This window comes from Sturnira hondurensis, unplaced genomic scaffold (assembly GCF_014824575.4).
Source record: "Sturnira hondurensis isolate 20B ecotype Veracruz unplaced genomic scaffold, ASM1482457v3 Scaffold0001872, whole genome shotgun sequence".
NCBI lineage: Eukaryota > Metazoa > Chordata > Mammalia > Chiroptera > Phyllostomidae > Sturnira > Sturnira hondurensis.
In genome coordinates, this window is record NW_028074503.1 from 38,128,135 (window position 1) to 38,150,874 (window position 22,740).

The following is a 22,740-nucleotide window of genomic DNA, read 5'->3' on the forward strand; positions in this document are numbered from 1 at the left end:
GGAGCAGGCGGGTGGGGGCCCTAATTGCCACGATACCAAATAGTAGGCTAAGCTGCTGAACTCCTACCACTGGGGGTGGATACAAATTTGACTTCTGGCCATAATGTGTTAGATAATTGGGGAAACCTGTCTGAATGAGAGAAGACCGGCACTTACACATGACCAGATGAGACTGACTGAAGGAGGAGAACCAGCGTGATCGGAGCAGAAATGGAGAAAAGAAAAAGAACAGGAGAAATTTCGAAGGACATAGGTTCACAGGGACTCAGTACATGACGAAGCCACAGGGGCCAGAAAGAGACCACAAAATATGTGACTGGGCCTTGAGTTTCTGGGTGAACCATGGTGCTGTTGATCAATAACAAATAGAACCTAGGAGAAGAGTTAGGCTTGGGGAAAATTTCTGAACGTGGTGTTCATCTGGGGATGTGGAGCCAAGGAGTTCAAGGTCGGGCTTCGTAAATGTAAGGTCTGGAGCACACCTTGGAGATTCCCAGTGAGCCTGCGCATAGCACTGTGTCTCCAGAGAGAGCAGAGTAAGATGACAACGAGAGCACCCAATGGCCTGAGACTGACAATGAACGGTTGTTTCATGACCCAGCAGAGTGAAAATTGAGTCAAAGTGTTCTTCCTCTTTCCTGGGAAGATACCTGAGACAAAATTATCATTTTAATTTTCATAGAAATGATTGCCTAGGAGGGGAGAGCAAGAGTTTAGGGTCAGACTGTGCAGGATTTTAATTTTTGTGCTGTCATTTGCAAACTGGGTGACCTTGGGTAAGGTTTTCACTTTCCTAAGCTGTTTTCTTCTTTCTAATATAGGAAAACAGTTTTATATCCAAGTGGTTCACCAGGTGTATCTCTACGGGGCTCAAACAGGAATAATCTCACTTTACTTCCAACTATAGGCTTGGACTGGAGAATTTTTGCTTCCTGACCTTGAAGGAGAGCCTTAGAGTATCCTGTAGCTTTTCAATTCCAAAGAAACTTCTTGTTACAACCTCTGAGACTCACTTTCAGCTATTTCAGCTGTTCAAAATGCCACAGTTGCACAGCACCAAACACCCCCTGCCCCCACATCCAGTCAGTGCCTCCAGGGGACCCCGGGAGGAAAAGGGGAGACACGTCTTAGTCTTCTTCCCAGTCCCCTCGTCCACCTCATGTTTGAAACTACCTGGTTGAAGAACAGGTGAGAGAGAAGTCAACTGCTCTGCTATAGACTGAATGTCTGTGCCCCCCCAAATTTGTCAGCTGACAACCTAATCCCCAAGACAATGGTATTTGGAGGTGCAGCCTTTTGGGGGTGATTAGATCACAAGGGGCAGAGCCCTCTCGAATGGGACTGGTGCCCTTAGGAAGGAGGCCCTGAAGGGTGGCCTTCCTCACCCTCCATGTGAGGGCCCAGGAAGGAGACACGGTCTAGGACCCTGGAGACAGGCCTGGCCAGACACTGACTCTGCCGGTGCCTTGACCTTGGGCTGCTGCTCCTCTAGAACCGGGGAGACAAGTTCCTGTTGTTAAGAAGCCACTTGGTCTACAGCGTGTAGCCCGAACAGACTGCAACATGGCCCGAAGTTCAAATCACTCTTCCATAAAACCAGGGAACAGGGAAAATAATGCAATTTTGTTTTGAAAGATCCAGGGATCCCTGTTTTTATGGACTTTTTCATTTTAATGGAATAGTGAGTGATTCTACAATTTTCACATCTGGAGCCATCGAGTTCTGTGCGGTCCAAGTGAGTGAAGGTTACCCAAGGTCACATAGTCAGCTCTTAATTCAGGGCCCACCGGACCCTGGTGTCCTGGAAGGGCCTTCAAGGTGAGACAACTCCCCTTGCACCAGAACACCTTGAATGCTGTGACAATGCCTATTTTTATCTGTTGTCACAAAACAGGATGGACTCTCCCTAAGGTATGGAGAGCAGAACTATAAAGACATCCACACTAAAGTCACGGAAAATGGGAAAAGGCTACCTGCTTCTGAGACCCCAGCATCTAAGCATATCTAAGAAATGTATGATTAACTTCTTTTTGTGTTTCATTCAGCCAGAGTCCTTTGTGTCTACCATGGTGATTTTATTTGTCCATTTGGCTTCTGCTCCTGGAGGACTGTCACCTGGAGGAACGTGACAGTCTCTGTCTGTCATTTCCGGAGCCTGACACTGAACAGGTGCTCATGAACACCTGGTCAAGGAAGTCCCAGAGCCAGTGAGCAAAGGCTGTGCTGCCTCTCACAGTGAGAAGTCGCCATCTCTGCACAGCTCACACCAGCGCCTGGAGCGTGGCCTCCATATCTGACTCTTTTGAGAACAGCGGGTTTTCCGGTTCCTGAGAGTCATCCTTAGAAACCTAGTTTGTCCCAGCTGGGGTGGGGGGAATAGCAGTCCTGGTCCCCTAAAATTCCTCCTCAGCAGAGACTGGGTCATCAGGACCATTCTGCGGGCAAGACACCGGCTCAAAATAGACACCTGCAGAAGGGGCTCTGAGGGGTTTCTGGAAGATGGACGGATACAGCTTGGAGGTGGGAGGGCGAATGTGCAAACCTGCAAACACGCAAACACCGATGACACTCATGGGCCACACACATTCCCCCTCCACGTCTCCTTACACCAGTTTGCCTTTTATTCTCACGCGTGTGTTCTTGGTTTAACAGTACTCAGTTGCTACATGTAGGCTTTGAGCTACACTTGGAAGCCACCCTACATGTTGTCAGAGGGCTAGCCTAGCTAAAGGCACACGGACAACACAGAGCACTGGGTGTCAGGTGCCAGTCAAACACGTCATATTTCAAAAACCAGTCTTCCAATGATTGGAGCCACAGGGGGATAATTACTGAGTATGATTTATAACCATCTCAGAAAGTCTGCTAGTGGCCTAGAGAAATTTTTCACTAATATGCATTATATAATCCAATGATACATTTGGGTTTGTTTCAACAGCAAATTCAGAGGTAAAGGGGAAAAAACAGACCAGCAAACAAACAAAACCTTCTCAAAATCATGCCCTGGCATTAAGCCAATGAAACAGACAGAAAAATGGGGCCAAGTTAAGTTTCAAGGAAGGTGATTTTCCTGGTGAGGCTGCTGTTTGTTTGGGAATTTGAGGCAGAATGACAGGCACTAGGGAAGGTCATGAAAGCATCGCACTGACGAGCTACAGGGACACTAAGTGAAGCAGATGCATGATGACAGCCACACAGGGGGCAGAGGTCTGTCGGCCACCTCTTCCAGGGCATCCACGTCGTCCTGGCTCGGTACCGAGTATTCTCCAAAGGATGGAGCCGCTTCCTCGCCCGCAATTTGGGGAAGTGACTGTTGTTTGTCACCTAACTGTGGGCCAGCTTCTGCTTTGGTGACAACTCATCCAGCTGTCATTCCGAGGGGACGGGGAAGAGGGTTGGGGAGGCAGAGGCTGAAGCCAGGCTCACAGAAAGATGGAGAAGAGTTTGAGGTAAGGGAGAAGAAAATATTTGGAGGGAAAGCAAATATTTAAATGAAATAGGTTGGAAATTTGCCTTTTGACCCTTGGCATAATCCCTAATCCAGGTCCTCGAAATCTGTATTTGCATCAGTGACACTGCTGTGACGTTTGCGTGTTTGGTGTGGGGGGATGGGATGGTTCCCCAAATCAGTCTCTACTCAGACCCAGAGCGAGAAGGTGCTGCAAAGGATCCTATGGAACAGGTTACGTTACGCACTTAGCGTCTTCCTTCCCCGTGGCCAAATCAGGCCGAGCAGTTGACACAGCAAGCACTTGGCAGACCAGAAATCCAGAACTCAGAAGGAAAACGCCTTTGCTTTAATTAATAGCTGCACAGTGGCCTGACAATGCAGCTGGAAGACACGCTCGCCTCACTTTCCAAATCTGTGTTCTTCCAGCCCAGATTCTTCCAGACTTCCCACACCTAAAGGCTTGGCTGCAGCTGGCTGGCTCTACAGCTGAATTCTCTCCACAGTGTCACATGGCTCACTCACCTATCACCACCAGCCACAACGCGGGGCTGGTGACAGTCGTGGTCAGGAACAAGTGGGTCACAGAAAAGACATTGAGCTCTTTTGAAATTTAACAAAAAGGTAAAGCTGTTTTATGTTATTTTTATGCTTAGTAAAACAACGAACTAAAATGGGTACAGCAAAGTCTCAGAGGTCAGAGAGAAGATATTTTCACTGTACTTGTAAATTTGCTCTAAGTTTGAAATTGTTTTAAAACTTTTTAACAAGCCCACAGAAACATTAAGTAGTGCCTAAAGGGCGGAGCACTCATAGGGAAGATGCCAAAGTCCACTCTGATTTCAGCATTGGAACTTGTCATTCACTTGTTGTTAACTTGTTGACAACTACAGATTAAGTAAATCAATTATTTTCCTATGGCAAATGCATACTACAGGGTACTTAAAATATGAGTATTATTTTCTAGGTTTAAAATTGACTCATAATATATAAAATATAAGCAATGCCATGATCATTATTATCGATTACTAATATTGATGACTAATATGATGTTAATGATGCCAATGATGAAAGTAAAATATTGAATTAATATCTTAAAAATCCAGAGGAAATGATTTGCTTAATTATGATATAGAGACAAATATTACCTTGTCCAAAATATGTTACAGCATAGAAACAGTTAAATTCCAGCATCACTAAGACCATCTTAAAGCTCAACAGTAAGATCACAGAGGGTGAAAAACACCCTTAAGCAGGTATGTATTCAGTTGTTGAGAGTGGGCCATAGCCCTGAATAGCCATCCTTCCTGCGTCCAAGTCGAAGCTTGGCTACGGCGATGACCTTGAGCTCATTTAAACAGTTTAAATCTATTTTTTAAAATCCAGAACAAGATTGGCCATGATATAACAACTTGCGAGAACTATAACATCCAATTAGATCATGCACGCACATGCTTAGAACAATGCCCGCATGCCCGATGAGATGGTAGGAAGCAGGAGTCACAGACACGGGAAGCACCCTGGGAGCCCATGCTGCGCCTCCATCCCTTTCACAGTGCAGCCTGCAGTGTGGAATCTGGAACAACCGCGGGCCACAGATCCTGTACCGGCGCTGAGTAAGCCCACAGAATAATGAGTCATGGCTGGCCTTGATCTCAGGGACTATCGCGTCACCTGTGAAGTGACGTCAGTATTTTGACTGTCCGTTCCTGTAGCAAAATTCATCCTGATAATGTGTCCAGTGCTGGTCTCCTGAATAAACTGAAACTCTGAGAGATTAAGTGAGTCTCGGTGGCCAAAAGCCATATAATAAGAGTGTTGCAGAGCCAGGATCTGAATTTAGACAATCTGGCAGTATGGGCCATGTTTCATCATGTTTCATGAAACTGCTTTTTCACACACACCACCCCCTAGTCTGCAACAAGGAAAGCTATGAAGCTCTGAGAAAAATTGGTTTATGTAGAGACTCAAACCCCCCCCAAAAAAACTGGCGACCTATCTAAAGAGACCATAGCACTCCCTGAGTGCATTGCCAATGCCCTCTGAAAGGACTGCGTGTCTCCCAGGGTAGCTGAGAGGGAAGGCCTGCGGTGAACTCTCTCTATTTGAATGTGTATTATAAATTAGGGCCACAAGTGATGAGTGGTGTGTTTGCCCCATGAAGGTTTACAGGTTACATTGAAAATAACCTGAAACCACTGAAGAACTTTTCTCAGTGTAGAAGAATATCTCACCCCCAGGTAATGAGAAGACCATACCAGACCACATGCTTAGAACTATTTTTATGGTAGCTTAACAGAAAGTTGAGCTTTATCATCTAGAATAGAACATGTAAGTTGTTGCTAGAAGAAAAAAAATCTGATTCAAGCTAGAGAAGTTTAGCCCTAGGAACTAAATGCCAACGCGAACATTTTATGCAGGAAACGAAATACCCTATTTGTTCATACAATTGCTACACTCCTATATTAAGGGTTCATAAATAGTCCAGGTGGAAATGGTATCTGTATTTTTTCTAGAAGCTGGGGGAGCATAACAAACAAACAAGAGAAGAGGCTGGCAGAGCCCACAGGTGCAGCACACAGCCTGGAGCAGCAGGGCCAGGCCCGCGCCGCTTCGAGAACTGAGCAGCCCTGCGCAGGGGACCGGGAGTATCTGGGGGGGCAGGGCGGCCGGCGGCCAGCAGAGCAAGCACCCAGGAAGACAGAGAACAGAATGGAAATCACACAAAAGGTAAAACAGTTAAAAAAAACCCAAGCATGGTGGTATATATTTTTAAAGGGCCTCTTCGTTTTCATTTAAAATTGAGATGCGAATGTTATTTCAAGATGAGGAAGGACAGAGTAGAGGGGGATAAACGGTGCCGGAAGGAGACTTGACTCGGGGTGGGGAACACACAGTACAATGCACGGAAGATGTATTATAGGAGCATACACCTGAAACCTGTCTGTCAATACTTCTATGAACCAACGTCACCTTCACAATTCAACAAGAAAGGTGATTATTAAAAGAAAGTCATCCGCACATGCAAAAGAGAGAGCAACCGTGTTCTTATCCGTTAACCAATAATCCACAGCAGCAGGTCTTTGCGAGGCTGACTCATGTTAAGCCCATGGAAACCCTCTATTTCAGACTTCACTTATCATTGCCATGACAACCTTCGTGCTCTCTGCTCACTCATCAGCCCAGCACTGACCACTCTCCACATGCCCTTCAACTTGGCCACTGGATCTGCTAAGAAAACGCTCTTTCCTTTCCGACGGCACCAGCAAGAGTCACAGAGTCTGGGACGCTTTAAAGTGGCACTGATTTCTCTCGGAGTCTCTTACAGAAACTCCTCGGGGCTTTGAAGTGCAAATTTCAGAAGAAACATTTCCAGGGAATAGATGTCTTCTGATTTGGCTTATGATTGACAGGGAACAAAACAGAAGTGGCAGATTTATGACTCCTGTGTGCTGCTGCTTAAACAAGTCAAGTTAAAGTCTTTTGTGGGTAACTGCCCTGCTGATTGTGAAGAGCTCTGATATCTTATAATCACTCTGGCTCTCACGGTTGTCTAGGCAAAGCCAGGTGTCTGCAAGTTGTTGGGAAGGGATGGACCAAAGCAGAATTTCGAGCAAGTCAGCTTCGCTGTGGACTGGTGGGAAGCCAGCCAACGGAGCAAGCAAGAACACATAGCTTAGCTCTTTTGAAGCAGAGATATCAGGCAAATGTGCTGCGAAGAGACAGAGGCTTCACGGGTGCCAGGTTCCACACACTGCTGTCGTGGCCACAAACAAAAACCCCACCGACCCATGTGCATCTTCGGGCAGAACGGCAAGTGGTTATTTTGTTGTGGTTGTGGATATCTTTATACAAAAAGATGACTCACATGAAACCAAATATAGCTGGAGATAGAGATATGGAACCAATTTGTGCTTGGGAAAATCCAGCTAAGCAAGGGAGGCACCCTGCAGTTGGAACAAAGGTGTTCTGAGTTCTGGGCGTCAAGTCTGCAGTGGGTCCGAGCTAAATCAAGGTTTGTTAGGCTTGTGTGTGTTTTTTTCTAGAAGATCCATTCCTTGTTTTTCCCAGTGTCTAGAGGGTTCTCACATTCCTTGGCTTGCGGGTCCTTCCCCCCTACCTTCAAACCCAAAAATAGCCATTGGAGTCTTTCTTACATCACAGGATCTGACAAGGACCTTCTGCCTCGATCGTCTGGACTGCAGGACTTTTTGGTTACATTGGACCCTCCCAGATAAGCCAAGTTAATCTTCTCGCATTCAAATCAGCTGGTTGGCCATCTTAATCCAACCTACTATCCTCATTTCCCATTGCCGTGTAACCGCATCTATTCAAATTGCAGGACTTAGGACATACACATTTTTGGGGGTGTCTTCTGCATCTGATTTCGTCTTTCTTATACTTTATGAAGTCATTGTCAGAAAGATAGGTCTTGGATATACTATGATTCTACAGTGTTAGCACAGTAGATCAATAAATATTTGTTGAGCAAATGTAAGCTTTAAATACGCCCTCATGGAAATTAAGCTGTTCTGTGCATTCACTTTAAGAATAGCAACATGAGCTATACTCACATAGCTATAATGGAATGCAAATTCTAAAATAAGGAAATGTTTTTGGTCATGAACAAAATAATGTGAGTAGTTTTCCTAATAATCTCTTGATTTATTTTGCACATAAATAAAATAACAATAAGCCTCAAATTATCTATAAATTGTTATGAAAGAATATGTTTTTTAAAAATGAAAAGGCTAGAATATTTTATTAGGCAAAACATAGAGAATGTCTATAATTTGAAAAGCATGCTTCCTGAATATACAATAAGTTAAATGCTAGAGTTTTCCAAAAGATTACTAAAAAAGCCTACTAACTATTGAAACCCAGAAAAACACAAGTGAGTGCAAAATGAAGAGAGAGCATGTGCAGTATTTCTCTTTTGTTTCTTGGATATTCTCCTTGCTCAAATGACGCAGTTTCTCCTTAGGACCACGTAAGTGAAGGGTGGTGGATTTTGGCCCTTTGACATTGGGACTACTATGGGACTGGGTGCAGAGGTGACACTCTGGCTGAGTCATGGCCTCGGCGAGTCCTTGAGTCCCCTTCACGCATGTTAGTGAGCAGCGCCCAGTTGCAGGAATAGATATGAATGTGGTCTACTCCCGGGTTTCCAGATGGGAGTGGGAGCATCCCTAATGCTGTACTCTCGTACAGCAGCCCCGGGGGAGGGAGGGTGCAGGCGACTGGAAGCAACTGGCCTCACACGAAAAAGTCAGAGACTTGTGTGATGAAGGAGAAAAAACTCTGAGACATCTAGAAGAAAGAAATGATAGTTTCACCTTGAGTACTTCGCCATGTGAGCTACAGGTTTCAAGTCATGGGATCAGGACTCACAGGTGACCGAGTCAGTAATACAGATAGATGCTTGAGGAACACAAGAAGTAAATCTGATGCTTCCCGACGGCTCAGATGGGTCACAAAGGCAGAATTTGGTATTAGAGGGAGCGGGGAGGCAGACCGGGCACTGCAAATTGGGAGCCATTTCGGACGACACGGAAGAGGTGAATTTTTACATGCATATACCAGTTAACGATGAGATGTGAGTGAGCTAGTATTACCCCTTAATTAAATTTCTTAATATAACTGTACTAACAGTACTTGCAATATGTGATGTAATTAAAGTCATGATCTCTACTCTTTACAGAAAGTGTGTCAGTGCAGGGTTGCATAACCAGCAAGGTATAAGCAGGAGCTGAACTTCCACACGGGGCTGACGCACCTGGCTGACCCTTCTTCTCTAGACCTTGGTTTCTTCATCTTTACCATGGAAAGGTCAAAGGAGATGAACTTTCAGGTCTCTTTCGGCTCTACAGAAAATGCACATCTACACGGGCAATATGCCCGAGACTCTGTGTGTTCTAGTCCCAGGGACACCATAGTCAGAACCATATGGTCCAGCCGTGAACCACTGAATAAACAAGAGCACACCAAGCACTTTCCCCCACCACTGCAGGACACAACAGGACAAGGACGGCACCTCTCTGTGCAGGGAACTTCTTAAAAGTCATCCTTTTCCTTTGCGGCGCCTTTCAGTATTCTCTGCACAGATGGAAGCTAATCCGGGAAACTTTCTCTCCCACTCTCAACTTCTCTCCTGAACACCCACCTAGACCAAAGCATCTCTCTGTCTCTCTCTCTCTCTCTCCCCTCTGCCTGTGCCCTGTATTGGAGACATCAGATCCACCCAGTCAGGGGCTGGCTAGGTGAAACTGTCCTCACGTGACACCTATCAGATGTTGGTAAATTTGTCCCTCTGTGACTCTGAAATTTTTAGCCACATTTCTTGAAAAATTTGCCTCAAGAAGACATGTGACTCTGCATCGTGCATTTTCCTTTTGTCGTCCTTTGCTGAAGCTGAAATGGAAATATTTTGGGTCTACACTAAACATCTGGTAGGAAGACAATACCAATGATCTGACCCAAATGTATTTCTCTGTGAAAAACAAATCACCAAATAAAGTCCTTCTTTTAACCTTAGCCAGTCAAACTTTTAGTGTTTCATTTTCTTAGAGCAAAACCCAAAAGAAACTTCAGTTGTTAAAAACGATGCAGACACATGCCTATTTTTTTTCCTTTTTACCAGAGCATACATGCATCAGACGTCAGATTTCTTGACAAAAAAATGTAGTCACTTTCAGCATGATTGATACTCACACAGGCATTTGCATTTTGGATTTTTTAAAAAAGAAGAAAAACTGCTGCACTGGATAATTAAAACTGCATCAAACCCATGACAATATTTTACTAAATAATATATTTGATTTAACATGCATAGGAATCTTTTTAAACACTCAGTTGAACTCTCCGCACTGCAGTGTATTTCCATGGCTTTGAAGTCGGTCAGAACCAACTCGGAGAGGCAGGAACCAGAGAGAATGCTCCTAACGTACTTTGAGCTCCTCGGATGAAAGGTGCTATTTAAGTACAAAGTAACATCAGAAATCCAACTCATTTAACGGCTCCATTCACTTCCACGCCACATGGAACTCAGCCTCGCCTACTTGCTGCTTTACATCACAGTTCTCCCGCAGGCGGTGTATAACTTTGTTTCGCAAAACTAGTCCAGAAAACTATCGTCCAAAGAGGATGATTCCACGGCATCGCACGATGTGTCCACACACAGCGGACAGTCTCCCCCTCGAGGAGTAGGAAACAGGGCAAACAAAGGACATTCGTCCCTAGAGACACTGAACGGGTTCCTCTCCCCAAGAGCGGGCAGTGTCCTCCTGAGTGTTTCTCTTTCTTAAAACTGAACGAAGTCCCTGGTTGTGTCCCTGGGATGGAGAGGGACAGACACCACTACATGTTCTCTCTATGGTTCTTATTTCCACCTGGCAGAGAAAATTGAGGCATGGAAGCAGCCAGCTGGTGGAGAAAGTTATTTTCTACTCAAAAGTTCTTCTTTGAGTATTAAAAAAAATCACGAAGAAATAGAATACGAAGAAATGGTATTCTCCCTCCTAAAAATTCCTTTCAAAATTACCTATTCTAGTATTTTTTTCTTTTTTAGATATTTTATCCTAAGTCACTTTACTTACACAAGTAATATGGTATCATTTTTCAAAAATTAAGGCAAAACTGATGATGCTGATAAATGTTCAGTATTTCTTGATCTTAGTCCCTTCAAGTCCTCCTCATTCCTTCATGGCTCCTGCCTCGGGTAATCGTATTTGGTGACTACCATTCTAGTATTACTAAAATACTTTCATCACAAATATTTTCTTTTTTTAAAGATTTTATTTATTTATTTTTAGAGAGAGGAGAAGGGAGAGAGAAAGAGGGAGAGAAACACAATGTGTGGTTGTCTCTCGTGCACCCCCTACTGGGGACCTAGCCTCAACCCAGGCCTGTGCCCTGACTAGGAATCGAACCAGCGACCCTTTGGTTCACCAGCTGGCCAATCCACTGAGCAACACCAGCCAGAGCACAAATATTTTCTCACCATTCCTTTTTATATAGTAAATATGGTTTAAATCTTTTTTAAGAAAAAAATTGTCCTAAGATGAAAAAATATCATTCTACTACCATGAGCACTTTTAGACATTTTCCTATTAATTACTGGTGGGTGATCAACTTTTCCATCATATACCTTTTAGCATTGTTAGTGATCCGGAACTCACGTCTCTTCTCAGGAGTAGGAGAGTGTAGTGGTGAGTAGATGTCTGGACACGACTTTGTTCACAAAGGAAGAAGAGAGGTCCCTCCCCACCGGGGCTCTGGGCCCCCGCACCCTTCCCTAAGCCTCACCCCACCCTTCAGTTCTTCAGACCCCAGGACTGACCAGCTGGCTGACGCCTTCTGCTCAGCCTCACCCTGCTTCTGTCGGCTGGTGATTCATCACTGCCCAGTGGACCTGGGAGATCACACGGTACCCAAAGCCATCGCAATTCCTGAACTCGGCGAGGCATCATCAGAATGAGTCACGAGATGCGGGAAAAGCCTGTGTTTCCGGCAACACCTTCCCTGGCTCTGCCCTCCTCCATCCAGGTCCCACTGGCTGGCTCCACTGGCCAGCAGCTGGGAAGCAGAGCCACTGGCAACCCAGGAGCCAGGGAGGGACGCACATTTTTCTTTTCAAGTTGAGTAGAAAAGAAAGTCAAAGAGACATTCTCTGACTCCACTAGGATACTAAGAATCAGAAACACGTTTTATGATAAGACAAACATGTTTCGCCTGACATGAATGAGCGTCCTGGTCAGGCAAGAAAGAAGCTGAAGCCTGAGAAGGGGAGCTGACCACCCGGGTCGAGACCCAGGGCGCCACTGGACAAACTGAGCCACGCCGTGGAGGAGAGCTGGGCACCGTGGCTGGAAGCCACCGCATCAACACAACACATCATCAACACAACACATCATCAACACAACACATCATCAACACAACACTTCATCAACACAACACTTCATGATTGTGTTCCACCCTCACCATCGACCGTCTGCTTATAATCTGCACACCCGTGTGTGGTTGCCCACAAGAAGAACCAAGCTGTGGGACTCTAAGGATTCTTATGGAAACAGGTACTTGTTTATGTATGTGCATATACGTATATGTATCAGTATGTACGTGCCTATACGTATAGCCAGTGTTTTTTAGCTTGGAGAACTAGTGTGAATCATTCCTATGGATAGGTGCCCTTTGCAAGATGGGGAGGTGAAGACCCAGACTGCAGACTGTGGTAAATTCACAAAGGTAATAAGGACCACCTGGCCTTCCCACGGCCATGTCTGCTTCGACACACTTTATGACTGCCACCAGAAACCACTGGAACCCCCAGGCAGAGGCCGAGACCCATTTAGACAAACCTAACGAGAAAGGATGACATCGTGGACATAGGCGTTGCCCCTCTCAGGGCCAGAGCGGTTGTAGCTGCGAAAACCAGGGACACTTGTCCACTTAATAATCTGCACCCACCAAGCCTCCTCTGCTTTTAAAGGGCAAGTGGTCCAGTTAGTGAGAGTATAGGCTGCCCATAGTTCAGATTGTACCGGACGTGAATAAACTCATCAATACGCATTGGTGGGCAATCAATGCACCTTCCTGAGGCGGTCAATATTACCTCGATTGTACAAATAAAAATTTTACAAGTAACATATTGAGACACAGAATGTTAAGGATTATGTGCAAACTTTACAGCGAGTGAGAAACAAGAAAGCCAAGGACTGGCAGCCGGATCTGAGTCCACGCCTCCCAGCCAGGCCAGGCCATGCAGGTGCCCAGGTGACTTTGGCCACGCCCTATAACTTACATCAGGACCTTGACTCCAAGTGTCTTCCCCAGGGAGCTTCCCCAAATTCCTGCCTGAAGTCTACTACCAAGTAAAAATGTAACCAGGACAAACTGACCCTGCCTGACTCCCTGTTCCCCGGCTGCTGTCTCCATCGCCACTTACCCCTACCCACTCCCTGACTCACTGCCTACTTGGCTCCCTGCACTCTGCAGCTACCTGGACAGAGCCCTGTGCAGATTGCCCTCAGGCAGTGGCCTGGGGCTGCAGAGCATCACCTTCCGCTGCCACTGCCAAGGCCACTGTGGAGGTTTACAAATCTCCTGATGGTCCCACTGCTCCCTCCCGGGCCCAGAGTCCGCTCCCCTCCATGCGAGTAAAAATCTAAGCCTCGGTCAGTCCCCCACTGCTCCTTAGTCTCACAAAATCATCTCCTCGTGTTTCCTCGATTCAGCTGCACCTGGTAATGAAGCTCCCTTCTCTAGATGGTTCAAGGTGCCTCTAAAGCAGGGGGGGGGTGCAACCTTTTGGGGTCTCTGGGCCACACGGGAAGAAGAAGAGTTGTCTTGGGCCACACATTAAATACACAAACCCTCATAAAAGCTCATGAGCAAAAAAAAGACTTTAAGTAAACGTATGATTTTTGTGTTGGGCCACATGCATAGCCATCCTGGGCCAGGATAGACACCCCTTCAAAGGAAGGAGGGGTGAAGAGCCCCAGTCAGGGACTCAGGTGGCCATTCCCAGCTAGGGGGGTGGGGTCCTGTATCCTTCAGGTGGCCTCAGGCAGAGCCCCAAGGCCCCCCCACCCCCTGACCCCCCACTGCTTATGCTGATAAACTGGGTTAGTTGACCCTCTCTCCTTTATGAAACCACAGTTTTTAATCCTGGACATTATTCCCTTTGTCCCCAACTCCAGGATGAAAATATAAATTCTAAAAGCTTAGACCATACCATGTGCCTCTCTCTTTTGGCCCTGGTTCTACTCACACTTATCAGTTAAGTAAAAAATATGTATATTTCTGTTTGCAACTCTGGCGCCAATAAAGTCACCTGAATTTCTGCACCTTTTTGGAATACATCAAGTGAGTTTGAGCGCCGTGGGTTAAATACCCACGATTTCTGTAAGCTACACAATATTAGCCAAGCACGATTAAAGCCACAATCTCCTACTGCCATATAAAAATATTCCTAACGCTTCAGGTGAATATACACGATACAGTTACCTTCTAACCTCTTCAATGTACAGCACACTATCGCAGTGAACAGCATCATTAATTTTGTGTTGTTTTCACACTCTCAGTGCTGGAACTGAACACCCCAGCCCTGTTCTGAGGCTGCCTTTGTAACACAAATAGAAACTTCGACACACTGTACATACGTTCTGACTCCATCTATCGCCTGCTACAACCTAAGTAAGACAGTATGTACAAACTGAAAAAACACGCAGTTGTATCTAAATGATGTGCTTTATGTAATTTGATTTATTTTTCCATGAAAAAGAAGGGCTTCTCTTCATTAAGTGTCGAATTGCTTTAGCCTGACACTCTCGCAGTTTAAAACCGTGATAACCAATTTTTCCTGTGTTAAATGATAACTCATCATAAAGTGAGCCTGTCAACATCACAAGCCCTTTTCAATATTCTCAGGTTAAAAGGAGAGCTGACATGGAGTGCGCAATTATATAATTGCACATAATCACCGCCAGGCCTCGCAAATGAGTATTTGACTGCGCTGGGTCTCAGTTTTCCTTTCATCCCAACTCTCAGAGATTTGCATTTCTATAAAGAGATTAGACTGCTTTGTCCCAAGATCCATTTGCTTTAAAAATTATGACTTTTCAGAACAAATGAATTTTTCATTCCAAGTCCCCAAAGATCATTTTGATGGATACATTTTACAATGCTGCAATGGCCTTTTCCAGTTTATTGGGATTTAATGTGTAATTGGTTTCTTTACTACAGACAGTCTCTGAAATGACACATCTCAGAACAATGGAAATCTGTGTAATTAACTGTCTTTCTCCTGGCCGGCCACGCCCTGAGCCACTGCCCTTGACCTCTCCCACGGGCTTCAGGAACACTTACTTTTACTTCCCTTTCAGAATTTGTGAGATGAACAGGAGAGGTTTGCCTTTTGATAGAGCTGGAAAATTCTTCGAAAAACTATAAAGCTGTCTTACAAAAGTTCTTATACTAAAAAGATATTAAGCCAACAAAGAACAAAATAAAAGGGAAAAAACAAGACTTCACTTACCAGGTGTGAAATTGTATCGAGCTGAAAATCCCATAGATTCCAGCTCTCCATCGGCAAAAAATTTAATCCACAGGAATCTTCCACTGGATTTTATTGTAGGTGGATTTTGTTGCCCACAAAAACGTCCAATTATTGGAGAAAACCCAAAAGGTCCATCGCGAACTTCAATGTGATCAAATTTACACTCCCAAGATGGTTCAATCGAGTATTTCTCATCAAAGTGAAGTTCAATGCACTGTCTTGGGGCCGCTGAAAAATAGAAAAAGCACGTCTAGAAGGCCCTTCCGAAGTCTTTAAGTTTTCTGATTCTACCGCAAATTTTACCTGTACACCCGTCACACTTTGAGCATGAGGTGTTGGATACACAAAGCAAGCACGCTGTTATTAGCTTTTCGAGGACTAATGCTTCCGTGAAGATGTCTAAGGGGAGACCCTCAGACATGGCAAAAGAGATTCTTCTGATATAAAGTGCCATTTCGATGTCTCACACAGAACTAAACAACCACAGCATTTTCATGAAAGACCGCCCACTCGGGTTGAGAAAGTAGGGAAGCACCTCTCTATTGAGTTTTCCCCATCTCCTGGGCTACCCAGTGGAGAGGTCGGGCACCACCTGAGAAAGGTGTAGCAGAAGTTACACAACCATTCAAATAATCCCAACCAGACGGCCCTGAGAAGAGGAAACTGCCGTACAAGTCATTAAGAGCCATTTTCCTCTGAACACAAATCTTATCACGTTCCTCACAGGTGCAAACTTCCTCATATCCCTCTTATCATCAGTTCCAGGGGACTGATCCAACCCCTTGACACTCGGGATCCTTAAGGGCCCCCTCCTGCCCCCTCTTCCAGGCCCCCCTAACTCTGCCTGCAGCCCAAGCTCAAGTCACTGCAGAGAGAGCACCTTTTCTGAGCTAACATGCTCTTTCAGGCTTTCCTGTATCTGCCCCCTCTCCTGAGTATTGAATACCTCAGGTTTTGCTAACTCCTGTTTGTACAGGCAAATCTCGAGTAAGAGAGACCTCTCTAAATCTACTCACTGGAGATGAGACTGCATCTATTCACCTTTTCCCGGCGCTCAGCACGGTGCTTGTTAGTGAGGCCCTGCCAAAACAGTCTGTCGGGGAATCGTACACGAGCTTGCCATCTCCATAAATTTCTTTGCAGCTCACCGAGGCATCACGGAGGAGCCGTCTAGGGCAGCTCTAGAAAGCTCTGCACGGGTCCATTTGCTAGTGCCCCTTTATTCTTCCCTTGTGACATCTACATAGTTCAAAATTCAGGCATTCTGGAAGGACACCCCAGGCAGGATACCCCAGCACAGCCAGAACAGTTGTTGAAATAGTCACACACATTTTTCTCAGTTTGCAAACAGCTGCTGACTTGAGCCCTCTGAGTGCTTCCCAGCAGGGACCGCCCCCCTCCCAGACCCCTGAGAGTGGAGTCCTGTTGCAGCCGGGCCTGCCCACCCCCTACATGTGGTCAGTAATTGTTCTGCCTGACTGCTGTTCCCAGTACACCGCACCTGAACTCTGCATTGACTATGGCCCTCGACGGCTTTACAATGAAAGCTTTGCCTGTGCGGATGTCAACAATTTACATGGAATTGAGGTAGATGATGACTTCGAAAGTAGGGACTTACAAAATGAGAATGTAATCCCGATGCTTTCGGAAGATAAAACTGACGCTCAGTGGGTTAAAGGTCAATGCATATCTGACTCATCGGACATTGAAAAGAGACATTTATCACCCTTACAAGTGAAACCCTGAAGGGTTCTACCACTAACCCGTCTACCACTAATGTGTCTCATGAAGGTCAATACTATAACCATCGACACTGAGAAGGTATCAATGATTGTCTTTAAATCTGAAAATTGGAAAATATCTTAAGAAATTATCTAGAAAACTCTGCCCCCGACAAAGTATGGTAACAAAAAGGCAAATGCTTAAGAAACTCGATCTATTTGTGTATTAGCGTCAAAGTATCATTTGCACAAATTATTATCCTATGGAATGTGCCTGACTTTGCCTCTCGTAGCTAAGCCAGTGTAAGTTTCATGAGGAAGGAGATGGTCAGAATAGAGGACATTTTTTAGAAGTGAATGGTGCATATTTAGGGAGAGATAAAGCTAATTTAGCTAAAACTCTACCAATCAACACATAGCTACCTCTTTCCCTATTAGAAAATACATGGCCACCTAACACAGATGCATGGGTTGGCACCTTCATTGTCATCGTCACTTAAGTTCTGTCCAACGTGGATGAACCAGTGCGTCATTGTTCCTCCAGGAAATGAGCCAGCACCGAGGCTCCGCTCAGGCCCCGTTTCACGTGGCGGCTCATTTTTCTTTGGTCCAGAGTGTTGAAGTTAACTATACACACGCACACCTGAACCACCAACTGAAGCTTAGAAAGTCGTCTGTGTCATGTAGTTTTTGTCACAGATACAAACGTGACAACGGTGCATGTCAACCATTGGGAGCCCTCTAGATCCAACTCCCTAAACTTCCGTTTCCTTCCCCTTCAAATTTCTCCCATCACGGCTGCCTTTCGCTGGAACGCCTTCTGTCTGCCAACTAACAGCCTCCTCTTGAAGAGCTCTTGACCTCTCGGAGCATCTCAGACACGATGAGAACTCTGAGAGCTCTTGCCTAAACGCTGCACATTCCTATGCGCACTGCCTCCTGTTGGAAGGGGCTGGAGGACGTCCTCATCCACGGTGCCTGGGGCTCCACTTGTATCGAACACAACTTACCTTCTTCCCTTAAGAAACCTGACCCAATCTGTGTCCTCCTTTGTCATGTATTTTATTTTCTTTTTTAAAGATTTTATTTGTTTACTTTTAGAGAAAGGGGAAAGTAGGGAGAAAGAAAGAGAGAGAAACTTCAGTGTGTGAAAGATACATGGATCTACTGCCTCTCCCACGCCCCCCACTGGGGACCTGGCCCACACCCAGGCCTGTGCCCAGACTGGGAATCAAGCCAGCCACCTCCTGTTCGCAGACCAGCACTCAAGCCTCTGAGCCACACCAGCCAGAGCTGTCTTGTCTTAAATTCACCTTTCTCTACAGAGCAGGCAATCCTTTACAGAATTAAAGATGACGAGTTGCCCCATTAAAAGAAGAGAAGGCAAAGGAAAACAGAAATTGCATTTCCACAGAAGGTCCATCAACAGTCCCAAGCGCTCCTCCCACACTAGCCAGCTCCACCCCCACACGGTCAGTGAGATCACACACACAGACTGGTCCTTCTGTGCTGTAGCAAGCGCTTCTTTGGCCTTTCCCTGCTTCTTGAAACTTCATCCACTCTAGTGGCTCATGACCCCCTGGCTGCTTCTCTGGCGTTTCCTTCTCTTTACTATGCCCACCCCTTACCCATTGTTTTCTAGATATTCCATGTCCTTCGTCCTCCCTCTGGGGACCAGAGCCCTGAGTGCCACTGCCATCCCCAGGGAGATGTAACACAAGGATGCCTGCGGCTCTAAGACCAATGGAATCAAAAGCTCTGGGGATGGACCTAGGTGTCTCTATTTTCTTAAAAACAGTGCTCCAAATACTCTCTCTGGATCATTTTATGCATACGAATATCCTCAGCAACAATCTCTATATTTACAACCTATAAATATATTTTTCCATACCAGAACCCTCCACGAGCTAAAGATCCATCTATCCAATCTCTTTGGGAGCTGTCTCCATAAAAACCCAAGTCGAACACATCGTTTCTCCTTGAAACCCTCTTTCTCTATCTATGTTTCTTGTCCGGCCCAACAATTCCGCCTAACGAGTCACCAAGCCAAAAACTCGAGGATAGTCCTGGGGTTCCCCAGTCCCTCATTCCCAGATCCACTCCTTCCCACTCTTTTCTTCCTCTGATCCATCGTCATCGTTACTTCTGCAGCCCAAGCTTTTACTGTGACTCATATTGGGTTGGCCAAAAAGTCCAGTTAGTCTTTTTCCACAAAATGAAAGACACATTTTTTTTATTTTCACCAATAATTATACTGATTTGGATATTTTGAGTATGTCAGCTGTCTCCTGCATGGTATATGTTGACTAGTTTTCATTAATGTCTCAGTTAGATCACTACAGTGACAACCAGTCTACCCAGCTAAGGAGCATCGTCCAGTGAGAAATCTCCAAGCACAAAACTTCACAAACCACTTCTGACACATTTGACCAGTCACAGCATCTTTTCCATACACTGCATAAATCTTTTGTTTGCATTTCAGTGCACTTATACCTTTCTTGATATAATAAAGCCTACTATGCCAAAATTTTTGCTTATTGTCTTCCTTCTTCAATATTAAAATGGCTATACAAAACATAGACCAATTTTGATAAGTTTTTTTAATGCATGCTGATGTCGTGATGCAATCAAACAAAATTGTTTGATGATGTTAAAGACCACTAAGTGCTACTAGAGACATCTTACAAGAAAAAAAAACTTTTTGACCAACGCAATATTTACTTGGTTCTTCACAGTGAGTTTCAACATATGTTCTTTTCCTTTAGTCACGTCATCAAAATCCCACCCTTCTATTTCTCTAAACTAGCTCAGCGGCAACCCATTGTCTGCAACTCAGACTCTCCCGGGAGGACAGGGCGAACACCCAGTTCCACTCTGCCTGAGAGAGGCTGCCTCTTCAGTCCCCGCCTGGTTCCTGTCCTCACCCACTGCAGGAGCCCGCTGACGCCACACTCGGGTCCTGAGCATGCCTCATCTCAACAGACGCACGCGACACCCTATAGAGGGAATGATCATCTCCTACGTGTTCTTCAAAAATGACTCGTGAGCTCTTCCCCTCCATAGAGCCTTGTCTCCCTTCCCTGTACTTCCACACACTGGACCAATTTGGGGACTTTGGACTGTTTCCTGAGGGGGGCATAGTCCCCAGGCCACACGGTAAGTTCCACAAGACAAGCATCACATCTGTTTTGCTCAGCACTCTCTAGACTCTACCTAGAACAGAGGTCATTTCTCAGTAGTCATTTCAATAGATATTTGTTAAATTAATGTATGAATAAAAAGGACTAGCATAAAGTATGTCAAAAAGGCTATAGAAGAAATATGATTAATAGTCACAGGAGGTTCTAGTTCCCAAGTCTAAGTTTTGTCCTTCCCGTCGCTGGGAATGAATGCAAATATGTGTGTGATATTAAAATCAAGCGTGAGCATTGCTTTTTAATTCTCAATAACAGTAAACACAAAAGCTCATGGACATGTAAGAATTTGCTTCTGAATTAATTCTTTAAATGAGAGAACTAGCTCATTGTATTTTAAACACTTTGAAGTTTAAAACACTGTCGCTTCAATACACAACTTATGGGGATTTAAGCCTCAACTTCTTCATCTGTGAACTAGGCATGACAAATGCACCTGTTTCCTATGATACCCAATGTTTTAATCTATGTTATTTTAAAGCTCCTAACATATATCTGTTGAATAGATGCGTACTATGGACTTAATAAAACGAACCACTAATTTTAACCCAGAATTCCCGCAACTCAACCTCCCTTTCCATCACTCATAAGAGCGATCTCAGCTAAATCTTCCTCCTCCTTCTGGTAGAAGGTGCGTCCTTGCTAAAAGTTCAACCTCAAGTACAACAGGGAGAGAAGACAGATTCTGGCAGACAAAAATCACAAAAAGAAAAGCAATCCCTTCTAAACAGAAATTCTCCAACTCAGCCAAACATAAAGACGTTTTCTTTAAAAGATCAATCCAATGAATGTGTTCCTGTTTATAAGTAAATGCTGAGCATACACACACTTTCACCGAGGCCGCTGTGCCCGTGACTGCCGGCTCTGCATCAGGACGGGGATGAGGCTGCAGGTTTTGGGTTGTGAGCTACTAACCCTTATACTGAAAATACTGCTGGAGAAAATGTCCGTCTGCAATTTTGAAAATCGTCCTCACAAGGGATGTGTCTACGAGAGCGATGCCAACAAAATGTTCAGAGAGAAACTAGCCTCTTTTTCAGCACAATTTATCTTTCCAGCTGGGAGAGAGTGATGCAAAAAGCCATCATAATTTGGAATCTGACTCTGGTGTGAAATTATGACAATGTCACCTATTAGCATGAACTCAGGTGACTGCCATTCAGATTGGTGTTTGGAAAATGTGATTAGTGGTTTATTTCTGACATTCATATGTGTTCTGTGCTTCGGAGTATTAAAGAGAAAAATAACAACTGTTCAGGTTATTAACCTAAGTGTTAAACTAGTGAAGTACCAGTTTCTAAATCATGACGTTAGGTCATATTAGGCCAACTCTACATCCATTCTATTAATTCAGAATTCCAAATCAAGTAAATCGACTGCCAGGTAAACAAAGTTGTTCACGTGTTTTCAATTCCCGGAGTGTACTTGTCTTTAACTCATCCCTACTAATTTCAGTAGTTAGTTTAACTCCAGATTCTACAGATGCGAGCTCACTGCCCGCCCGCAGCCGGGAGGGCCCGTCCTCCAGGTTCCTCACCTTCTATGATGTAGATGCATTCCCGGTCGGGCGGGTACTTGCTGGGGTAGTTGGGAGAGGTGAACGCGCCTCCCTCCGCGTGTTTCGTCCAAGTTCCACACTGCACCGACTTCTGCGTTTCTGAGCTGGTTTGCTTTTCTGCAAAAAATGTTTTTTCAAAAAGCCATCATCCAATTTTCCACAGAACTAAAAATAGAGAGGACATTCTTATAATATCCATTAGTAAATTAATGTCTAAGTGTTGTCTTAGTCAAAACCAATCCGTTATGCACACAAAAAGAGTTCAGATGTTCTGAAACATTAAGAACAAGAGGAAAATGGGGAAATGTAAGTAATGTGAGGTCTCCCACCCACACACAGTTTTCCCGAGAACCATACCTGTTCCTTTCTTGGTTGCCCCAGACAAATGGAGGATGATTAAACTTGCTACAACTGCAACAGGAAAGAAAAATTAGAGATAGTATTCACGTACACCCAAATGATCAAAATCCATCTCCTAACTTAATGATAAAGTACCAAAGCAGATTAAGTTTATTATTGTTCACCCGTCCAAGATGACTCAGAACATGCGCAGACTGACAAGAGAGTATCAAGGTACACCTCAATGAGCAGTACCTACCATGACAAACTATCAGAGCAGACTGATATTATTATTGTTAAGGGTTCCAAGTTGACTCAGAACTTGTGCGCAAACTGACATGCACCCATCGGGAAACTTAGGAATCGCTTCCGGAGGTAAGGCCAGTGAAGCGCAGATGAGAACCAGGGTCCTCTGGCCAGGGCCA

At 44.9% G+C, this 22,740-nt stretch overlaps 1 protein-coding gene across 3 annotated transcripts in view; it reads right to left on the minus strand.

Moving 5' to 3' along the window:
- NETO1 (neuropilin and tolloid like 1) overlaps positions 1 to 22,740 on the minus strand; it is a 72,893-nt gene that overhangs the window by 47,392 nt on the left and 2,761 nt on the right. For all 3 annotated transcript variants that reach the window (XM_037035734.1, XM_037035724.1, XM_037035743.1), the window contains exons 3-5: positions 22,334 to 22,387; positions 21,956 to 22,093; positions 15,483 to 15,731 (exon numbers count right to left, since the gene is read on the minus strand). In XM_037035734.1, the coding sequence (XP_036891629.1) occupies positions 15,483 to 15,731; positions 21,956 to 22,093; positions 22,334 to 22,387 (441 nt within the window). The remainder of the gene's footprint in view (positions 1 to 15,482; positions 15,732 to 21,955; positions 22,094 to 22,333; positions 22,388 to 22,740) is intronic.